Raw genomic sequence first — 16,463 nt, 5'->3', positions numbered from 1 at the left:
CGGCAAATTGCGTTACTTTGGACTCAGTATCGATCGTCATACTTGTACTGTCACGGGTAAGGCCACGGACGCGATGGTGGTGGTTATCTCAAAATTGCTAATATTATTATCATTTTCATTATCATCGTTATTGTTATGGTTGTCGCTACTGTTAAATTATTTTTATCCGAGCATAAATGTGGACTAGTGTGGTCAATAAAATTCAAAGCTTTTCTCTCACTGACTTAGGAAAGGTGAAATTTCCTTTAGACGTGCCTTATGTCAACTCCTTAGTGACGTCTGTGGGGACGAGCGCAGGAACGACGGCGTCGAGAAAAGTCCAATGACAGACTCGAGACAGACTTTAAGAACGCCTGTCAGTCATAAATGTGGACTAGTATGGTCAATGAAATCATTTTCAAACTTGCCCTTTACTCACAACTGAGGAAAAGTGAAATTCCGTTTATAGACGTGCCTTATCAACTCCTTAATGTGTGTGGGGATGAGCGCAGGAGAGACGGAGTCGGGAAAAGTCCAATGACAGACTCGAGACAGATTTTAAGAAAGTCCGTATCTTTCGCTCTTCGGAGATTGTAGTTTAAAAATCACCTGATAAATGCGAGGGTAAACCCTGTTTCAGTGATTTCATTCCTTGTTTTTGTTGTTGTTGTTGTTGTTGTTTTTTTTTTGTCTTTTTCCTTTTTCTTTTTCTTTTTCATGGTTTTCAGTATTGTTATTCATTGTCTGTTGCATCGCACCTTGTATTAACATTCTGCATGCTTTCATTTCGCGCCATATGTAAATTCGGTTCTTTTATGTCAATTAGCCTACACTCGTATTCATTTTGTCCTGTTACCTTCGAAGTATTCGTTTTCCTCGCGATCGTAGCATTGATAAGTTTTGTTTTCCGCCTTTATGTAATTCTTCCGGTTCTTTATCTTTCTTCTCGTTCAAATGTCTGTATTACTATTAGGTATTTACTTCAGCGTGACAACACAGTGCTGTGGCTCCGTTCATCGACCATCCCAAGAAATTTGCTGTCACGCTGACGAGATGTGACTGGCGATAACACTAACTTAAAAGGTCATTTTGGCCGTTTAGCTTACTCAGTTCACAAGTATTTCGTTTCTCCATGGGTATTGTGTCGAGTATCAGTTACTGACTGACTGAAATGTTGACGTGGGAAGCCTTTATAGTAGTTCTAGCAAACCTTGCGTGCTGTTTGAAGACGTCAGGTATGTTTATGTCACTGATACGATGACTAGTCTATACGGCAATACGCCACATTGGAATATTCACGCAGAACAAGGCGTTGAATCCATGCATACTTACTAACACTTTAAAGGCCTGTTAACCAGACAGGATTGGTTTTGATGCCAAGTCGAAGGCAATAGAGTGGGCGATTTAGCAAATTTACCTAAGAATGGTATATTGGATGATTGGATTCCTACGAGAAAACGTCAATTGAAGTAGCTTGAAAGGAATTCTTTCTAGTTTGATTATTGGGTTACACCGCTTCAGACTGAACTTATTACGGTTGCCGGCGGAGTGTCTTATCTGTCTGTTTGGTTCATTAGACGTTCGACTTCTTTGACAGCTTGTTGTTCGGCATTCCAATGGCAAATGACGGAAGACAAAGGAAGTCACGTTTATCGAGAACGGGAAGTAATGTAGTGACTTAAAATACTCCTTTTACTTTCAAATTGTGTTTCTAATTTTGTTTTGCCCCACGAATGTAAAGGCTGCCGCACACTTGAGAAAGAGCTGAGCAAATTCCCTTGCGAGACATCGCGAGTTTTTTGTGAGATTTCCGCCTTGCGAGGCAAAATCGCATAACAGATATTTTTCTCACGGTCTCGCGAGGCGAAAAACTCACGAAAACTCAACCGCACACGTGATGAAACAGCTGAGCTAATCGCCTCGCGAGGCAGTTTGCTCAGCTCTTCCCTCAAGTGTGCGGCAGGCCTTGTGTTCTTAATAGTAAATTGCACAGATTTAATACACGCTAAAGTAACGAAATATGCATAACATTTTCCATGGGGCTAATTATGATCCCCCTTAATAAGGGACAAAATCAACCTATTGTATAGATCTACTGAAAAACAGTGTGTGATCAGGATCTGCTGGTCATTTTGACATATAGGCATAAATCTCTTATCTAAATTGTATCGCCAAATTCAGTACTGCTTTGTGCTTTAATTTTAAAAATCAACTTGAATTTGTTTAGTGGATTTCTACCTGATCTGTAAAAAAATAATTATCAAAAAAACCCGCAGGGGTTTCCGTGCTCCCCCCCCCCCCCCCTCCCTCTCTAGCAATGTTATTTTGAACATGTATTTGATATTTGACAATACGAATCAACAAATTTTTCGAAACAGATTTAGCTATAAAAGTTAACGTTAAAAAAGAATGAAATTTCGACCGTCCGAGGGTCATTTTCAAGTTCAAGATAAGAAGTAAAATATGCAATTGTGAAAGGACTAATGACAGATCCAAGATACAAGTAGAAAAGAAAGGAAATTTGTTGAAATTGAATGAAATCGGTGTAACCACTGCTCCTTAAATCAACCTATCACGAGCTGTCCCCTTTCCTATAATTGTTACTGATCATAATATGCTGATATGTCCTTGTAAATTCACTAATCTATCGAGTCAATGAAAAACAAACAAACAAACAAAAACAATGACAACATACCGAGAAGGACTGACTCAATAGCATTATACTGGTCTGTTGGCATTTATCTTCGCGTCTGCGGTCATGGGAATGTTTGCATGTGTATTTGTTTTTGCAGGGTCCAAATTTCAATGGCCAGCAGGTACGTACGGGATACCTAAACCTATATCCGGGTGTCCTAGGGCAGAGGACTTTCAGTGGCAAGAGGGATGGAGATCTCAAGACGCTGATGGTGAAAATTCCAGCAACGCTAAGTCTACTGAATTCCACCTCGATGGTTCTGTTGATGGCACGAAAATTAACAGATCATTCTGTATGAAAACGGTTACAACCGGAGACCTGAATCGACCTGCCTGGCCACCAGGTTAGTATCAAGTGTTGACTGTTCCTTTTAAACCATACCAGTTTCAGAGATTGATTAAAACGAAAATATTGCAATCAAAAGTCCACTTCATTCAACCTGGCAGCCTGACAGATCATGTACAAATGTAAGGGTGCACGACTTTGAAAGGCGGAGTGAAGTAATATTAGAGACCTTTAGATTCTAGTACGAGTACGAGTACGACTACGAGTTTCTCCAATAAACAAAGAGCGCGCGCGCGTGAACCAGTGTCATTTTGGCGGGAAAACGTGATAGCTGTCGTCATTTTACTACGAGTTTTTGTGAGAACATCGTATTGGCGAAAACGAGTCCTCGAACGTAGGTGATCTCGTCTTTTTGGAAACACGAAAGGGCTTAACTATCATCATTCAAACCAACTGCGTCAAGTTCGTCGTTCGTAAAGAGTGAAATGAAACTTGCTGTGAAATATCTGTTCTTAGTACTTCACTAAAAACTTGAAGTCAAATCTCGTAGTCGTACTCGTACTCGTACTAGAATCTAAAGGTCTCTATTGTTAACCGGAAAAACTTCAATCTGGCTATAAAGAATGATAAGGAAAACAAAGCCAGAAAGTCTGTTGGAATGCGCTGTTTTTCTGGTTAACAATATTACTTCACTCCGCCTTTCAACTAGTAAGACGTTCCTTCAACAGCGTTTTTGATCGCTGGGAACGATGGTGGGATCTTGAAACAAGTTTTATTATTGACTCCCTAGGCAATTCGAAAATGAAATCACTCAAAATTCGTTTCTTGTTTCTATCGATTTGTTGCTTTATAAATATAAACGATAAGCATCTGTGGTAACTATTTCAATAACTTCAGACACAAATTAATGTTAAGTAATCCTCGTTATATTAATCGGTTTAAAAAAAATTAAAGACATTTTTTATGTGAAAGAATCTGGCATAATTTATGAGTACGGTTGTTTTGTGGGCATCTTTAAGAGTTAATTTTAGTCTATAAGCGACACAAAAGTCAATCATTTCTTCTTTTCCCAGTGGATTGAGAAAAGACTACAAAACTTGACTATATATTTGTTTGACGGAACAATAAGAAATATAAGAAAAGGAATGTAAAATAGCGTTGTTGTTTTAAAGACATGAACAATACGATGGGTCAAGTATTAGAGATAAATATCATTGGCCGGAAGGCACCCGCGATTGTACTTGTTCTTGAACTTAATTCTAAGGGATAATAACTTCATTCATTCAATCTTGTTTCCCTCTGCAGGCAAATACTGTATTTATAAATGGAAGGAGTGCCCTGTGGGTCTGACACAAGGTTTTGTCAAATGGGATGACGATGACCATCACCCAAATTTTAATGACGAAGGAGGGACACTTCCTAATGGTACATACAACCACAACACGGAAATTCATTTTTGTTGTAGAACAGATGGAAATAAAAGTCATCCTATCTTACTTTCATCTAAAACTCCATTTTTTCTGCTGGCTTACGAGTCAGCAGGATGCCAAATGATCAGATGGGCGACAGTCACCCAAGAGTGGATACATTATGACACAGAAAGTGTTCGCAACACGGACAAGGCTGCAGGAGCTTATCCTTATGAGGCTGGGAAAAAGCACCCCACGATTCATTTCTGTTACTACAGAGGTAAGTGAACAGGGCATCACGATCCAAGCTTATGCCTACTTTGTTTGTGGCGGCAATATGACACCGAAACAGATAATTTAATTTTTATTTATTTTTCATTAGTACGTGTCAGATAAGAGCATGATCCGTTGGACCGGAGGCGCGTTCTGCAAGTTATCATTAACCTTCGTTAACAATTTCAAAGCCGTATCTCTGACCAAAAATCCATTTAATTGGTTAATAATAATAATAATAATAATAATAATAATAATAATAATAATAACGTCAATATGCCTACCGTCAATTGACTTTCCTTTAGGGAATAGCGTAGAAGTTCCATATAGTTTTTGTGTCGGAGAACTTTTATATTTTATGAGATTTTCATATTTTATCGCTATTTTTTTTTTTAACTCAGCAGTTTTCTTTTTATAGTTCCTTAACATTGCATAGGTTACGCTGCGCGCCCTATGTGGTTCTATTTTAGCCTACATACGTTTTTTAACTGCACATAATAATAATAATAATAATAATAATAATAATAATAATAATAATAATAATAATAATAATTATAATAATAAAAACGAGATTTGTACATTTCAAAAGGTAACGACCTCAGCGCAAAGGACGCCATTTTGAGGGAAGGGAGGAAAAGGGGTGCGAAAGTCCTTTTCAATTTTATTTTTTATTATTATTTTTATTTTTTTATGCCTTCCAAAGCTACCGTTTCTGGCCTCGACAACAAAAACATGTTCTTGATAGAAAAGGTGAAACTTTATTTCAGTGTCAATCTTCTAGCTAGCCTATAATTGGCTTACTAATCGGGGGCACTATCCTAATTAAAACATACAACAGTCTTTAAAACTTGAAACAATAAAATCCTAGGCTACAATAACTATATACTAATAATAATTATTATTACTAACTATATACAATACAATTATTATTAATAAGTATATACAATAATGAAATACATATCCAGTAATTAATACACACGTGACAAGACACCCTTTATTAATTAATTAATTAATTAATTCTTTTATATCTCATTTCAGTTCTTTTTGTTCATTTATTTATTTGTTTTTATTAATTTTTTAACCAGGGTGTAACGCAACCCTGACAGGAGACAGTGGCTCTTTCCATTCACCAAACTATCCAGGAAAGTATCCGGATGGACAGTACTGCTCCTGGAGGATCACGGTCAGTCCAGCACAACAAATTTACTTAACATTCACAAACTTCAGTTTGCAAAGCGAGAATAACACGGACGCTTTATACGTGTATGATGGAGATAATGCCACCAGGGAGGTACTGGGAGTGTTTTATGGACGTCACCCTCCCCCAAAGGAAGGAATTTACTCATCGTCAAACCACATGTTTTTGATATTCAAATCTGATGGTAATGACTCTTACACCGGCTTCAGTGCTTCCTACTTAGGTAAGAATTTCTAAACAATATATGAGCTTGACTAAAGACAAAACGTACTTTTTTTACGATCACTTTCTTATCCATGTTTTGTTACTTCTGGGGGATTGAAAGTTTTGGTTTTAAAAATCTGTGTGCCTCAAATTAACTGAATTAGCACAAAGACATAAACAGGCATGGCCCCAGTAGGAGCGATGAGGTTAAGTACGTATGCAGGCTGATAAAGTATCTAGAGAGTCTAGAAAAGCCAAAATACAAACACATAATATTTGAGACACATTGTTACAGTAGTACAGTGTATGACTGAGATGTCTCTATGGTCTTAAGAGGGAATGTCTACTAAGACCGAGCGAAATCATAAAAAAGTGGCACATGATGAAAAAATCAAAACTCTGCATATTCCGTCCAGAGATACTCCATACTAGTTTAAAAAACGTGGTGGGATTTTTTTCCTGAAATATATTTTTTAATCCGGAAAAAATAGAAAAAACAGTGACGGCACCTCGTGGTTTGAAAAACACCCGAAATAAACATGGTTCACACGTTCTCGCAAACTTCGTTCTGTTCAATTCGCATCAAAGAAAACCCAGTTTTCTTCTTGAAAATTTGCTTTTGAAGTGTTTATTAAGTAGCTGAGTCCAAAAATACTTCAGTGGATGAATTTTCCCGGTCATGGGGAGCCACAAAAAATCTCAAAAATTCGCTCCCTCCAAATTCTGAATTTGGCGCACTTTTTTAATAGAAAATTTCGTGATCCGGTAAAACACTAAGACCCTTCAAATTTAGAATTATAGATTGAGGAAGTATCGCTCTAAAACCAGGTTTAAAAAATAGCTTCGGGCTTTTTACCAGCGCCGAGCATTAGCGGTCTCAAAATCACGAAAATCGCAATATCAACGTGTAAACAAACTGCACATGACTGCAACCAAACTAAGAGAAACTATTGAAATTTCATGTAGTTTACCTCGGCATTCGGTTTTAAACCACCAGTGAAAGGTCATGTTTCGCTAACTGCAATAAGGCTTTGTCTAGATAAAATATTTGGTTTTGTTTGTATTCTTTCATTATTATATAGCCATCTTGATGTGTGAAGTCAACAAGTTTAATTATCATCGCTTATTGCGATGGAGCGACAATAAACTCAAATGACTTACCATCGGACCACTTCTTTTCGACTTGAAGATCGTTTAAAATGGAGATGAGTTTGATTTTCTTTGAATTTCGAAACGATTTTTTTGTTTCGAGCTGTCGTTTCGAGATCCGTTCGCAGGATTTACTTGAAGCGAAATCACTCGTGGATTAATTCTACTCAGTTTATGGCACGAGTCACGCAATAAAATGTCACGCTTTTTTAATTCACGTGACGTTAGGTTTGACTATGTTGGGTGAAAAACACACCGGAAACGTGTGTCCTGACATGCTGAAAAGGAAAAACAAATTAAAAACAATGAAATGTTTTTATCATCTATACACACCAAAAGGACTGAGCCACAAAGCAAGCCTGGCTAAAGTATGATACTCTGCATTTTAATGATGTGAAACCTTGGGGAACACTTTTCTTGTTAGAACCACTAAGTATTAACACCTTGGTTTTCGCCTTCGTGCAAAAGTCAGTACGGTCTCATCCCTGAATGTTCTCTTGAGGATGAGACAAAACAATGTTATCAGCCAGAAAAAAATCACTCCTCACTACTGACATGCTCATCCTTGACAAAGAGAATGCAGTTTGTCGATGTATGGCTTTTTCCATCGAATTGTTACAGCTGAGAGGTCAATGCTAAAGGAAATACAAATTTCCTAATGGTAAATGAAAATAGGGGTGGGGCGGGGGTGGGGTGAGCGCGTGCATCATCCACCAGTGCTTTCTTCGAGGCAAGGTGCAAGAAGAAACCTGCTGTTAAGGTTGCTAGCTACTTCAGCACACATCGATCATTGATCTTAAACTGGATCATTTGTCACAGCAATACATTGTAATAAATTAAATAATGGTTTGTTTCACGATGTAGCCACTGCAAGTGTCGCATACAGGGTCTGCTTTACTTCCGGTTTGATGTCAAATAGGACTTCTGAACTAGAACCGAGTCCTTCGTAACGCACTTGACTTGAGTATCCCTACCATATCTAGTCTGTTGCTCTCTTACTGACTATGCTGACCACTGGTAACAGCGTGGTTTGTCCCGCAAGCTTCTCCGCATAGTCGACTGAAGCTCTGTCAAAGGACTTCTCGTCTCGCGCTCTAGGGAGTGCTGGTGTCGGCCACATGACAACCGCTTCCAACACGTCTAGCTGTCATGTGACTTCATCATTCCCCGTTGCGGACCCCAGAGGAGACATGCTTGAACGTACGATCTCTCCTCGGAGTCTCATAGCCGACATTGCCTTGCCTTTTATACTTGTGAAGTTATGGAGGGGGATTCCCTCCCCCTCTCCGTCACCAGAAGACAAAAAAAAAAAAAAAAAAGGAGTTCTAGATAGGATTTGAGCTATGCTGACATGCGAAGGAATAAACCTTGTATACTGAATCGCGCACTTTGGTTTTCGGACAACCAAAACTGTTAACTCTTCAGGTCGCTCTAGGACGTCGACCCTTGCAGCATCTTGGTTGATAGAGCGCCGGTATGTGGGCCTTCCATGACGATGTAAAGCTGTTTACCTTTGCTTGCTTCACAGTCAATGCAAACTCCTTTTTAAGTTCGTTTAGCACATCAACGGTGTGCTGCGACATCACAATGTTTATCACTAGAGAGCTGGCGACGCAGCGTGTCTATTGAACGTATTGCGCGAAACAGTGCGCCTGTCTCATGTGGTGTTATTTCTTGGCATGTACCTGACAGGAGCCACCCCTTGTCCATCATCAAAGTTCGTCCGCTCGCATTTTCCAATGAGCGTTTTAGCTGAGACCTAATAGGGATGACGTCTGTAGATGCCAAGTACGAATTTAGTGCGTCTATAGACCTAAATGTAGCTCCTGGTGTGATATAATAAAGTTATTTTATGTTCTGAATCTGAACTGTGCAAAAGGACGAGCCAAAGAGGCTCCTATATTTTTTTGTGGTCGAGCCTTTCACACCTAAATTTTAACTCTTACTATCGTTTCACACATACTGTGTACTATGAGTAGAAACCCCCTCCCCCCTCCCCTATCCCCTCGGGCTCGATCCAATGCTTGCAGTTTCTGGTACTGTTTTTGGTGTCGCCTCGGAAGCTTCCGGGTCACGGCATATACCTATGCAAAAGATTGCTAAGCTCACTTATTGATTTATGTAGTGATTAGTTCAAAGTTCAAAGCACCAGCGATGTCCCCTAAAATGACGACTGCGTGGGTCCAGGCTACGTTTGGATTGCTCTGTTTCCAAACTAAATTGGCCCATTGTTCGCAAATCAGTTACAGAGGAGGCCAGCGTATATGACAAAATTAAGGTGTACTTACCAATTCAAGAGCCCAATGGAATCAGTACACCGGTTTGTCGCAATAAAGCTATGGACTCCGACTTGCCTATCCCACGGTCTGCTTTTCTCACCTTGTCAGTATTGCAGTATGTTAAGAGAGCCCATGCGGATCTCGTCATTGGTTAGCACCGGCTATGCACCGGCCAATTTCCCACTGAGATGGGAAAGGTTAGACATTGTCAAAGCCCGTTTTCGTGGGAGTCCAGTCAGGCGCTCGGCTCACGACTCCGTCGCCTTGTTGGTCACTCTTTCGGTGCATAAGAAGACGACTTGCGGCAAGTCTATAATGGTCTACACAGAAATAGAGCGGAGGAAAGAATCACGCGCGCGCTAAGATAAGCTCAACTTCGGAGTAAACATCACTTATTCGAACACTGCTAGTGTTGTCCCGAAACGTGGTGTCCTGTGAAATTTCACGAGGTATGCATTAAAGGGCCCTAGCCAGCCACGCCTTTGTTTTTGTTTATTTACGAGAGTTGGGCTATTATATTTTATTCGGAGCATGTCGAAATGAACGAAATACTTTCAGGAACACAAAGCAATAAGATTTAGCTTCACCATGCAATATCAATAATTTTGATGGCATCGAAAATGGCGGAGGCTGACTAGGGTCCTTTAAGTTTGTTGTTGTCTTAACGGTTTTGCACTAGAGTTGCACCAACGAAAGATTTGAACGGTTTACTAAAACACTTTTTTTCTGTTTGACCACCTTGTCAGATAATTGAAGCATCCGCAAATCTCACACGCTGATTTCACCCGGTCACAACCGAAATATCGGTTAGATTGATTGAAATTATCATAAATTCTTTAAACGCAGCGTAAATACAAAAAAACTACGAGTGTTTTATAATATAGACATTTTGTATATTTGGTAATTGTTCCAGCAGTCCATCAGGTGCGTGACTATATTTCAATCAGAACAACGGTGGTGTTTATAAGAACACAACAGATCATTGTAACTAAAATAAACACATTTAAAAAAAATGCTACAGATCACAGAAAATTAACGATTAAACAGAAAACTGAACTTTTTTAAAGATCTTGTTAACGAAGAATTGATGCACCCAACCCTTTTTCAGGTACTGTTATCATCAGTGATCACGGAACTTCTTATCTGTCTGTATATCTTTTATCTTGTTTATAGCTGTTATTTATGTTGGCAAACCGACACATGCAAAAAAGAACGAACGTCATTCTGGTTGAGAAACTAAAAAAGTTCTCGTTAAGTCACAATTTTCTTATATCACCTTATACCGGTATCTGTTCAATTTCCTCTCGTTAAAACATCATTCAAGTAATTATCTTTGCTGAATAAACCATTCACGCACACGCCATGACCGTCGTGAAATAAACAACCTGAATCGAGCATCACTGTCCACGGAGAAATTCAAAAGCCGCGTTAATGCGTGAACAGTCACGTTTGCATGTTCAAATAACTTTAAAGGAACTAGTTTCAGACGCCCTGATGTTTGGATTTTTTTTTTTCGATTTTGGCCATATGTAAGAAAATCAATCACTCCGAAGGAAGTCGTTGCGTGACCGAAACAGGTACAGTCAAAAACGGTCGAAGATAGAAGATTATAAAGTCCGGCGGTTTCTGAGATGACTGTGGAAAACTTTAAAATAAGATATTTCTGTTAATATTTTCTTTGAGCCGACAGGGTTTTGTTACCGTCAAAGGATTTTTGCCCCTTCAATTGGCATTTGCCAAGTGACGTGAATGCGATAGCAGAAGTCATTAGTCACTGAACGAGATCAATTATCAACCCTTCGAGCTATGATGGCTTTGTATGGTACATTAGGCCAAGAAACTGATACTCAGATGACATCTTATTCAAGGTGAGCTAAATATGAGCTTTCTGTTGTTTGGTCCATCTTAATATTGAGGGAAACAAGAAAAAAATTACAAAAGTCTTCGGTGATTTTGACAGACACATGTTTATCGCTTACAGTTGTTGACAGATAATGTTGCAATTATCGGGATTTTGAGAGCGTTAGTTCTCAGCGCTGATAGAAAGCCCGAAACTGATTTTTAAACCTGGTTTTAGAACGGCATTTCGTCAATCAAGAATTCTAAATTTCAAGTGATTCAGTGTTTTACCGGGTAGGGAAACTCTCTTCTGAAAAAGTGCGCCAAATTGAGAATTTCGACTGAGCCAATTTTAGTAACTTTCGGTACCTTCCCTGTGACCTTCAAAACTAAAGCAGAGATCTATTATTGGCCTCAAACGATTCGTAAACACTTCAACTGCACATTTCCAAGCTTAAAATTAGGTTTTTTATCTATGCGAATTAAACAGAGCGAAGTTGAGAGAAGGTATGGGACACGTCTATTTTGTGTGCTTTTATAGACACTTGGGGCCGAAAAGATTTTATTCAATTTTTCTGGGTTTAAAAAAGAATTCCGAGAAATCAAAACCACCACGTTACTAGAACTACCATAGGGTATCCTTAGTCAATTTGTGAAGGACTTTCATTTTTTATTATGTGCCACCCCACGCTCGGTGTTAGTAGACATTCCCTCTTAAGCAGTGGATTGCTGGTAGGACATCCTATGTATGCTACAGCTTTTGAAAAAATCTGCTTGTTTTGTAAAAAGTAAATAAACGGTACTGATCTATGCATTTTGTCCTCGTGAAGGGCGCTAATTAACGCATATTTTGATTATTCTTTTTAAACCACTGTCCACTTATGCCAATCTAGGCACATCTTTACCTGAAGTGACGCCACCTTTCACAACATTACCCACTTCAGCACCAACGGAGGAGCTGTCAAAGATCAGCCAAGAAAACACAAGACACTCCTTGAAAAAAGGTAAAATAAATGAATGAATCAACCAATCAATCAATCAATCAATCAATCAATCAATCAATCAATCAATCAATCAATCAATCAATCAATCAATAACTCATCCATGAATCAGTCAATCAATCAATAAATGGAAATAATAAAATTGCAGTCAGGAATGGACATAACACAATCTTATACATGCTATACGTGTCAGACCTAACAGAACGTTAAGACAAAAAGTTTACCAAAAACCTAGAAAAAGACAAATAAGCGAAAATGAGCGAAAATGAGCGAAATAAACAGGACCAACAAAGGAGCTTTACTTAATTAGCGTTCAGATTTTATCAAAGTCCTCCTTTAATGCGTTATTTATGTTTGTTTGTTTTTTGTTTTTTTTTACATGACAGCACTTTTTTTCTTTTCAGGTATCATTTATGGACCGGTAATCGGAGTTCTTTTGGCCATTTTAACGGTGTTTATAATCTACATAGTGTGGAAGCTACGGAAACGTAAGTTATTATTATTATTACTATTATTATTATTATTATTATTATTATTATTATTATTATTATTATTATTATTATTATTATTTCAATTAAGCTTTTTGACGTGCCCAGAGGTATATACCACCTGCTTTCTGATTGGCTTCTTGATTTAGGCCATTATGGCTCTATTATCCCACAGCTGAAAAGTTTCCCACGACATCATCACACAGTCCCATTATATTGTCTGGCCACCCCAGATTTTATTATTTTTTCTATATAATGCTATGCTCTGCATTTTCAACATTGAACTAAAGTTACACATTCGCGCAACGTTACGAACAATCAGTTGCATCGAGTTTCACAGCATTATGTGTATAAAATTGTTTAGTCCCGTTAAATAACCAACTTTGTTAAGCTTTGATCAGTGGTAATAAATGGCTTGTTCATAATTAATGGAGTAACTAACGTTTTATATTTTTAATTTTGACATCTTAGGTCAAAGAAATTACCGGTAGGTAAATATGTAAAATATTACTGTCACCTATATCATAGTTAATTGAGGGACTGATTATGAAACCTTGCCGTGAAAACAATGGCGCTGCAATTTATGTTGGAAGGCCGCGACCGTGCACAATCATTTGTTTTAACGTTTACACTACAGTTGAATATCTTAACAGGAACGTAACGTTTCTATAGAGTGTGTGCACGGCCGCCATGTTGGAGGACTAAAACAATAGAAGATATTTGCATAAAAGTAGAATATATTTCCCAAAGGAAAATCATTGTATTGTTTCGTTCCTCCAACATGGCCGTCGTGCACACACTCTATTGGTCAGCATTGCCCAAATACATTTAAAAATCTATTGTGGTTTGTGCACGGTCAAGTCCAAAACTGCTAACAAAAACATATAACAAAGAAGGTTGTCGGGTTTCATAACCATTGCTTTTTATTAACTGTGCCTGTACCTTGAAAAATAACCTACTGTGCTAAATAAACAAATAAATACATAAATAAGAAAATAAAAAAAATAAAAATAATAATAAGGAGACCAATGAGTGCTTTATAAAACCACTGGTCTTTCAGTGTCCCAAAGAATAAACCAGGCTGGGATGAGCAGCCAAGTTTGGGCCCGGACCAGCCAGAGAGCAAAGCAATTTCTACTGTTGAGGGCAAAGGTAGTGTAACATCCCGAAAAAGATATCCACTGGGTAGCGAAGTATACAAGGAGGAAGCGGGGTTGGAGAAAGGGGGGGGGGGGGGGGGGGTTATATTAGCTGGTTTTGTCACTAGAGATGATGATAAGGTAATTTAGCCACTGTAAAGAGATTGCTGACGTAACGAGCGTTAGTCCCTTCGTTAGAGCGAATGAAGGGGGAATTGTGGGTTGTATGTGGTTACATAGTGGGCAGTGGAGCTACTCTTTTGGTGGGAGCATGATTCCCTAGGGTTGATACTGATTTGGAAGATAAATGTTTGTTCTAAGCTTTTGCGGCTTTCTGTGTTACCATGATGTAGAGAAATGCCACAGACTACAATCTGTTTGTAAAAATCGTTAAGCAGGTTAAAGTGTCGCACAACTGGTTTGGATGTATCGTTGTATTTCAACGTCTAGAAGATGGTTGCCTGGTCTCGTTCCTATGTTACTATTGTACATTTTTTTACGTAAAGTGCATTTTGTGCAATAGATAACATTGGCGAAAGTTCATATTAAACGATCCGTAACTATAATGCATCACTTCGGCCCCGCCATTTAGGGTTAGTAGAGTGTGTCTACGTTGAGATTGGGCTTACAGTTGTTACACATGCTCGGTTACAAGCTGCTGCTTGTAAAAAAAAACAAAAAACAAAGAGTTGATTGTTGTCTTGTAGACTGGACGAATACCCGCGAGGAAGCTGGGACGTTCTGCGGTCAGTATAAAAAAATGCATTTTTCCTCCCACTGGATAACTTATTTCAAGGGTCCCTTAAATCGTCAAAAATATTGCTAATGAGATCAACAGAAGTGGCGATCAGGGAAGATCCTTTAGAATAACATTGAAATAATCCCATCTTTTTTTCTTTGAAAGCCGGAACTATTCTGTACTTACAGTCAATTTCATTTTTGTGTTAAGATCTGTTTGAATTGTTTTGCCATGCATGATTCGTCGAAGAAGTCACCAAACAGTACAAACAATTTACAATTTTTTTAATAACAAAAAAAAAAAAAAAAAAAAATACACCGACATTTATCCGCGGATTTTATCTGATATGCCCCAGATGTAGTTTAGGTATATTGCGTCACGAAGTGCATTTTGACCAATCACAGGCAAGCAAAAATACACTCTGGGTTATAATATACTTGCATCCATGCCAGTGGCAGGTCACACACCAATTTTAAACCGGACCAGTTTCAATGATAGCCAACGTAGTATTTGGAACCCTTCTAATATCTGATAAGGCGTGATAACTTTAACTGGCCCCGGTAGTTACGTTGAACAGGCCGCAAGTATTTATTAGGTAAGATAAAGGGTTAGTTTCTAAAGAAACTGGTTCAACAGAGCTAGGGTTGATATGTGACTTGGCCACCAAAAAACAGATTTCGATTGTTTCGAGGAATCGCTCTGATGAAAGCCTAACGCTCGAAACATCAGCACTCGAATCCCTTGTCGGTAGCCAAATCACCGTATCAACTCTTCTGATCAAAATCAAATATACTATTACTACTGGGGGACGAGGAACACTGGTTCTTTTTGTTTGTTTATTTGTTTATTCATTTACTTGTTTTGTTTTGTTTTGTTTCGTAATATCTGAGAAGAAAAACCTTTCCTCCGAAACTACAACACACGAAACACCATCATCCCTTATGAAGTTTGAAGTTTGTGGAGGATAGTGTATTCGGTTTTTAAACAAACCTATTCACCAAAACAATTTACATTTTTCTGGGGAAAAAATGACGACCAGGGGTAGCTTTTAAGCTATTCAAAAATAATAATTTATAATTTTTATAAGTTGTAATGATGGATCATTGTGTATACTTTATAATGTGAAGTACTTAGGTGTCTTTTAACACATTGTATAGTAGTATTGATCGATTGTATGTAATTATTTTTTTTAATGTAAAGTAGTAAGATGTCCCCAATTAGCAAACATTCTAGTATACTAGATGCTACGACACATTAAACAAGAAGTTCCGCTATAAAAGGGCAAGCCCCTCCTTTATTTCACACCGTTGTGGGCGTGAGATGCAAATTTAGACGCTGTTCAGACGTGGCAAGTTGTTGACTCAAGCGTCATCTGAAAAATATGCCTCAAAATTTTATAATATCACCACAGCAATGTAATATATCAAGTTTTAATTTGTTTAACAAAGGTTATTCTGAAAACTAAGCCAATTTTATCGGTAAAAGCCGATGAAAAAGGCACATGTTGTTTGTCAGTTGTCTACACTCCGATGGTTAATTGACAACTAAAAGTGAGAGTGGCCCGTTCAGGCCCCTTTCATACCGGAACTTTCATCATACATCTTCATCATTCAAGGCGGGCTCAAAGTTATCTCTTTTTTAACAGAGACTCTGAAGCCAGCAGGATTACCACACCAGGCTTGACATGCCCTTCAAAAGACATGCGTACAGAGGAAGTCACACCTTAACTCTTTTTTGTGAATGACATTTCACAGCGTCTTCCTGGGTTTTTCAATCCAGAGAACTA

At 38.4% G+C, this 16,463-nt stretch overlaps 1 protein-coding gene across 3 annotated transcripts; it reads left to right on the top strand.

Annotated features, from left to right (window-relative positions):
• Positions 1-1,058: 1,058 nt before the first annotated feature.
• LOC146466389 (uncharacterized) lies at positions 1,059-16,462 on the top strand. Of its 3 annotated transcripts, XM_085127410.1 has the most exons (9): positions 1,059-1,214; positions 2,772-3,017; positions 4,265-4,648; positions 5,727-6,062; positions 12,204-12,314; positions 12,716-12,799; positions 13,271-13,286; positions 14,646-14,684; positions 16,323-16,460. In XM_085127410.1, the coding sequence occupies exons 1-9, from the start codon at positions 1,151-1,153 to the stop codon at positions 16,402-16,404; spliced, it is 1,362 nt and encodes a 453-aa protein (XP_084983536.1). In that variant the 5' UTR covers positions 1,059-1,150; the 3' UTR covers positions 16,405-16,460. The 3 variants fall into 3 exon arrangements, with proteins under 3 accessions (XP_084983536.1, XP_084983537.1, XP_084983538.1); XM_085127411.1 differs by lacking the exon at positions 14,646-14,684 and having other exon boundaries at positions 16,323-16,462; XM_085127412.1 differs by lacking the exons at positions 13,271-13,286; positions 14,646-14,684 and having other exon boundaries at positions 16,325-16,457.
• The last annotated feature ends 1 nt before the right edge of the window (position 16,463 follows it).

Source organism: Pavona decussata, unplaced genomic scaffold, assembly GCF_977016875.1.
Source record: "Pavona decussata unplaced genomic scaffold, jaPavDecu1.1 SCAFFOLD_144, whole genome shotgun sequence".
Lineage (NCBI taxonomy): Eukaryota > Metazoa > Cnidaria > Anthozoa > Scleractinia > Agariciidae > Pavona > Pavona decussata.
Note: the sequence above shows the minus strand (reverse complement) of the source record. Positions and strands in the feature narration are given on the sequence as shown.

What these genes read in the sequence shown, in the direction of transcription:
- LOC146466389 (XM_085127410.1), top strand. Translation starts at nt 1,151, where the DNA reads ATGTTGACGTGGGAAGCCTTTATAGTAGTTCTAGCAAACCTTGCGTGC. An exon ending in GTGCTGTTTGAAGACGTCAG is followed by an intron (nt 1,215 to 2,771) that starts GTATGTTTATGT and finishes TTGTTTTTGCAG; the next exon opens with GGTCCAAATTTCAATGGCCA. An exon ending in TCGACCTGCCTGGCCACCAG is followed by an intron (nt 3,018 to 4,264) that starts GTTAGTATCAAG and finishes TTCCCTCTGCAG; the next exon opens with GCAAATACTGTATTTATAAA.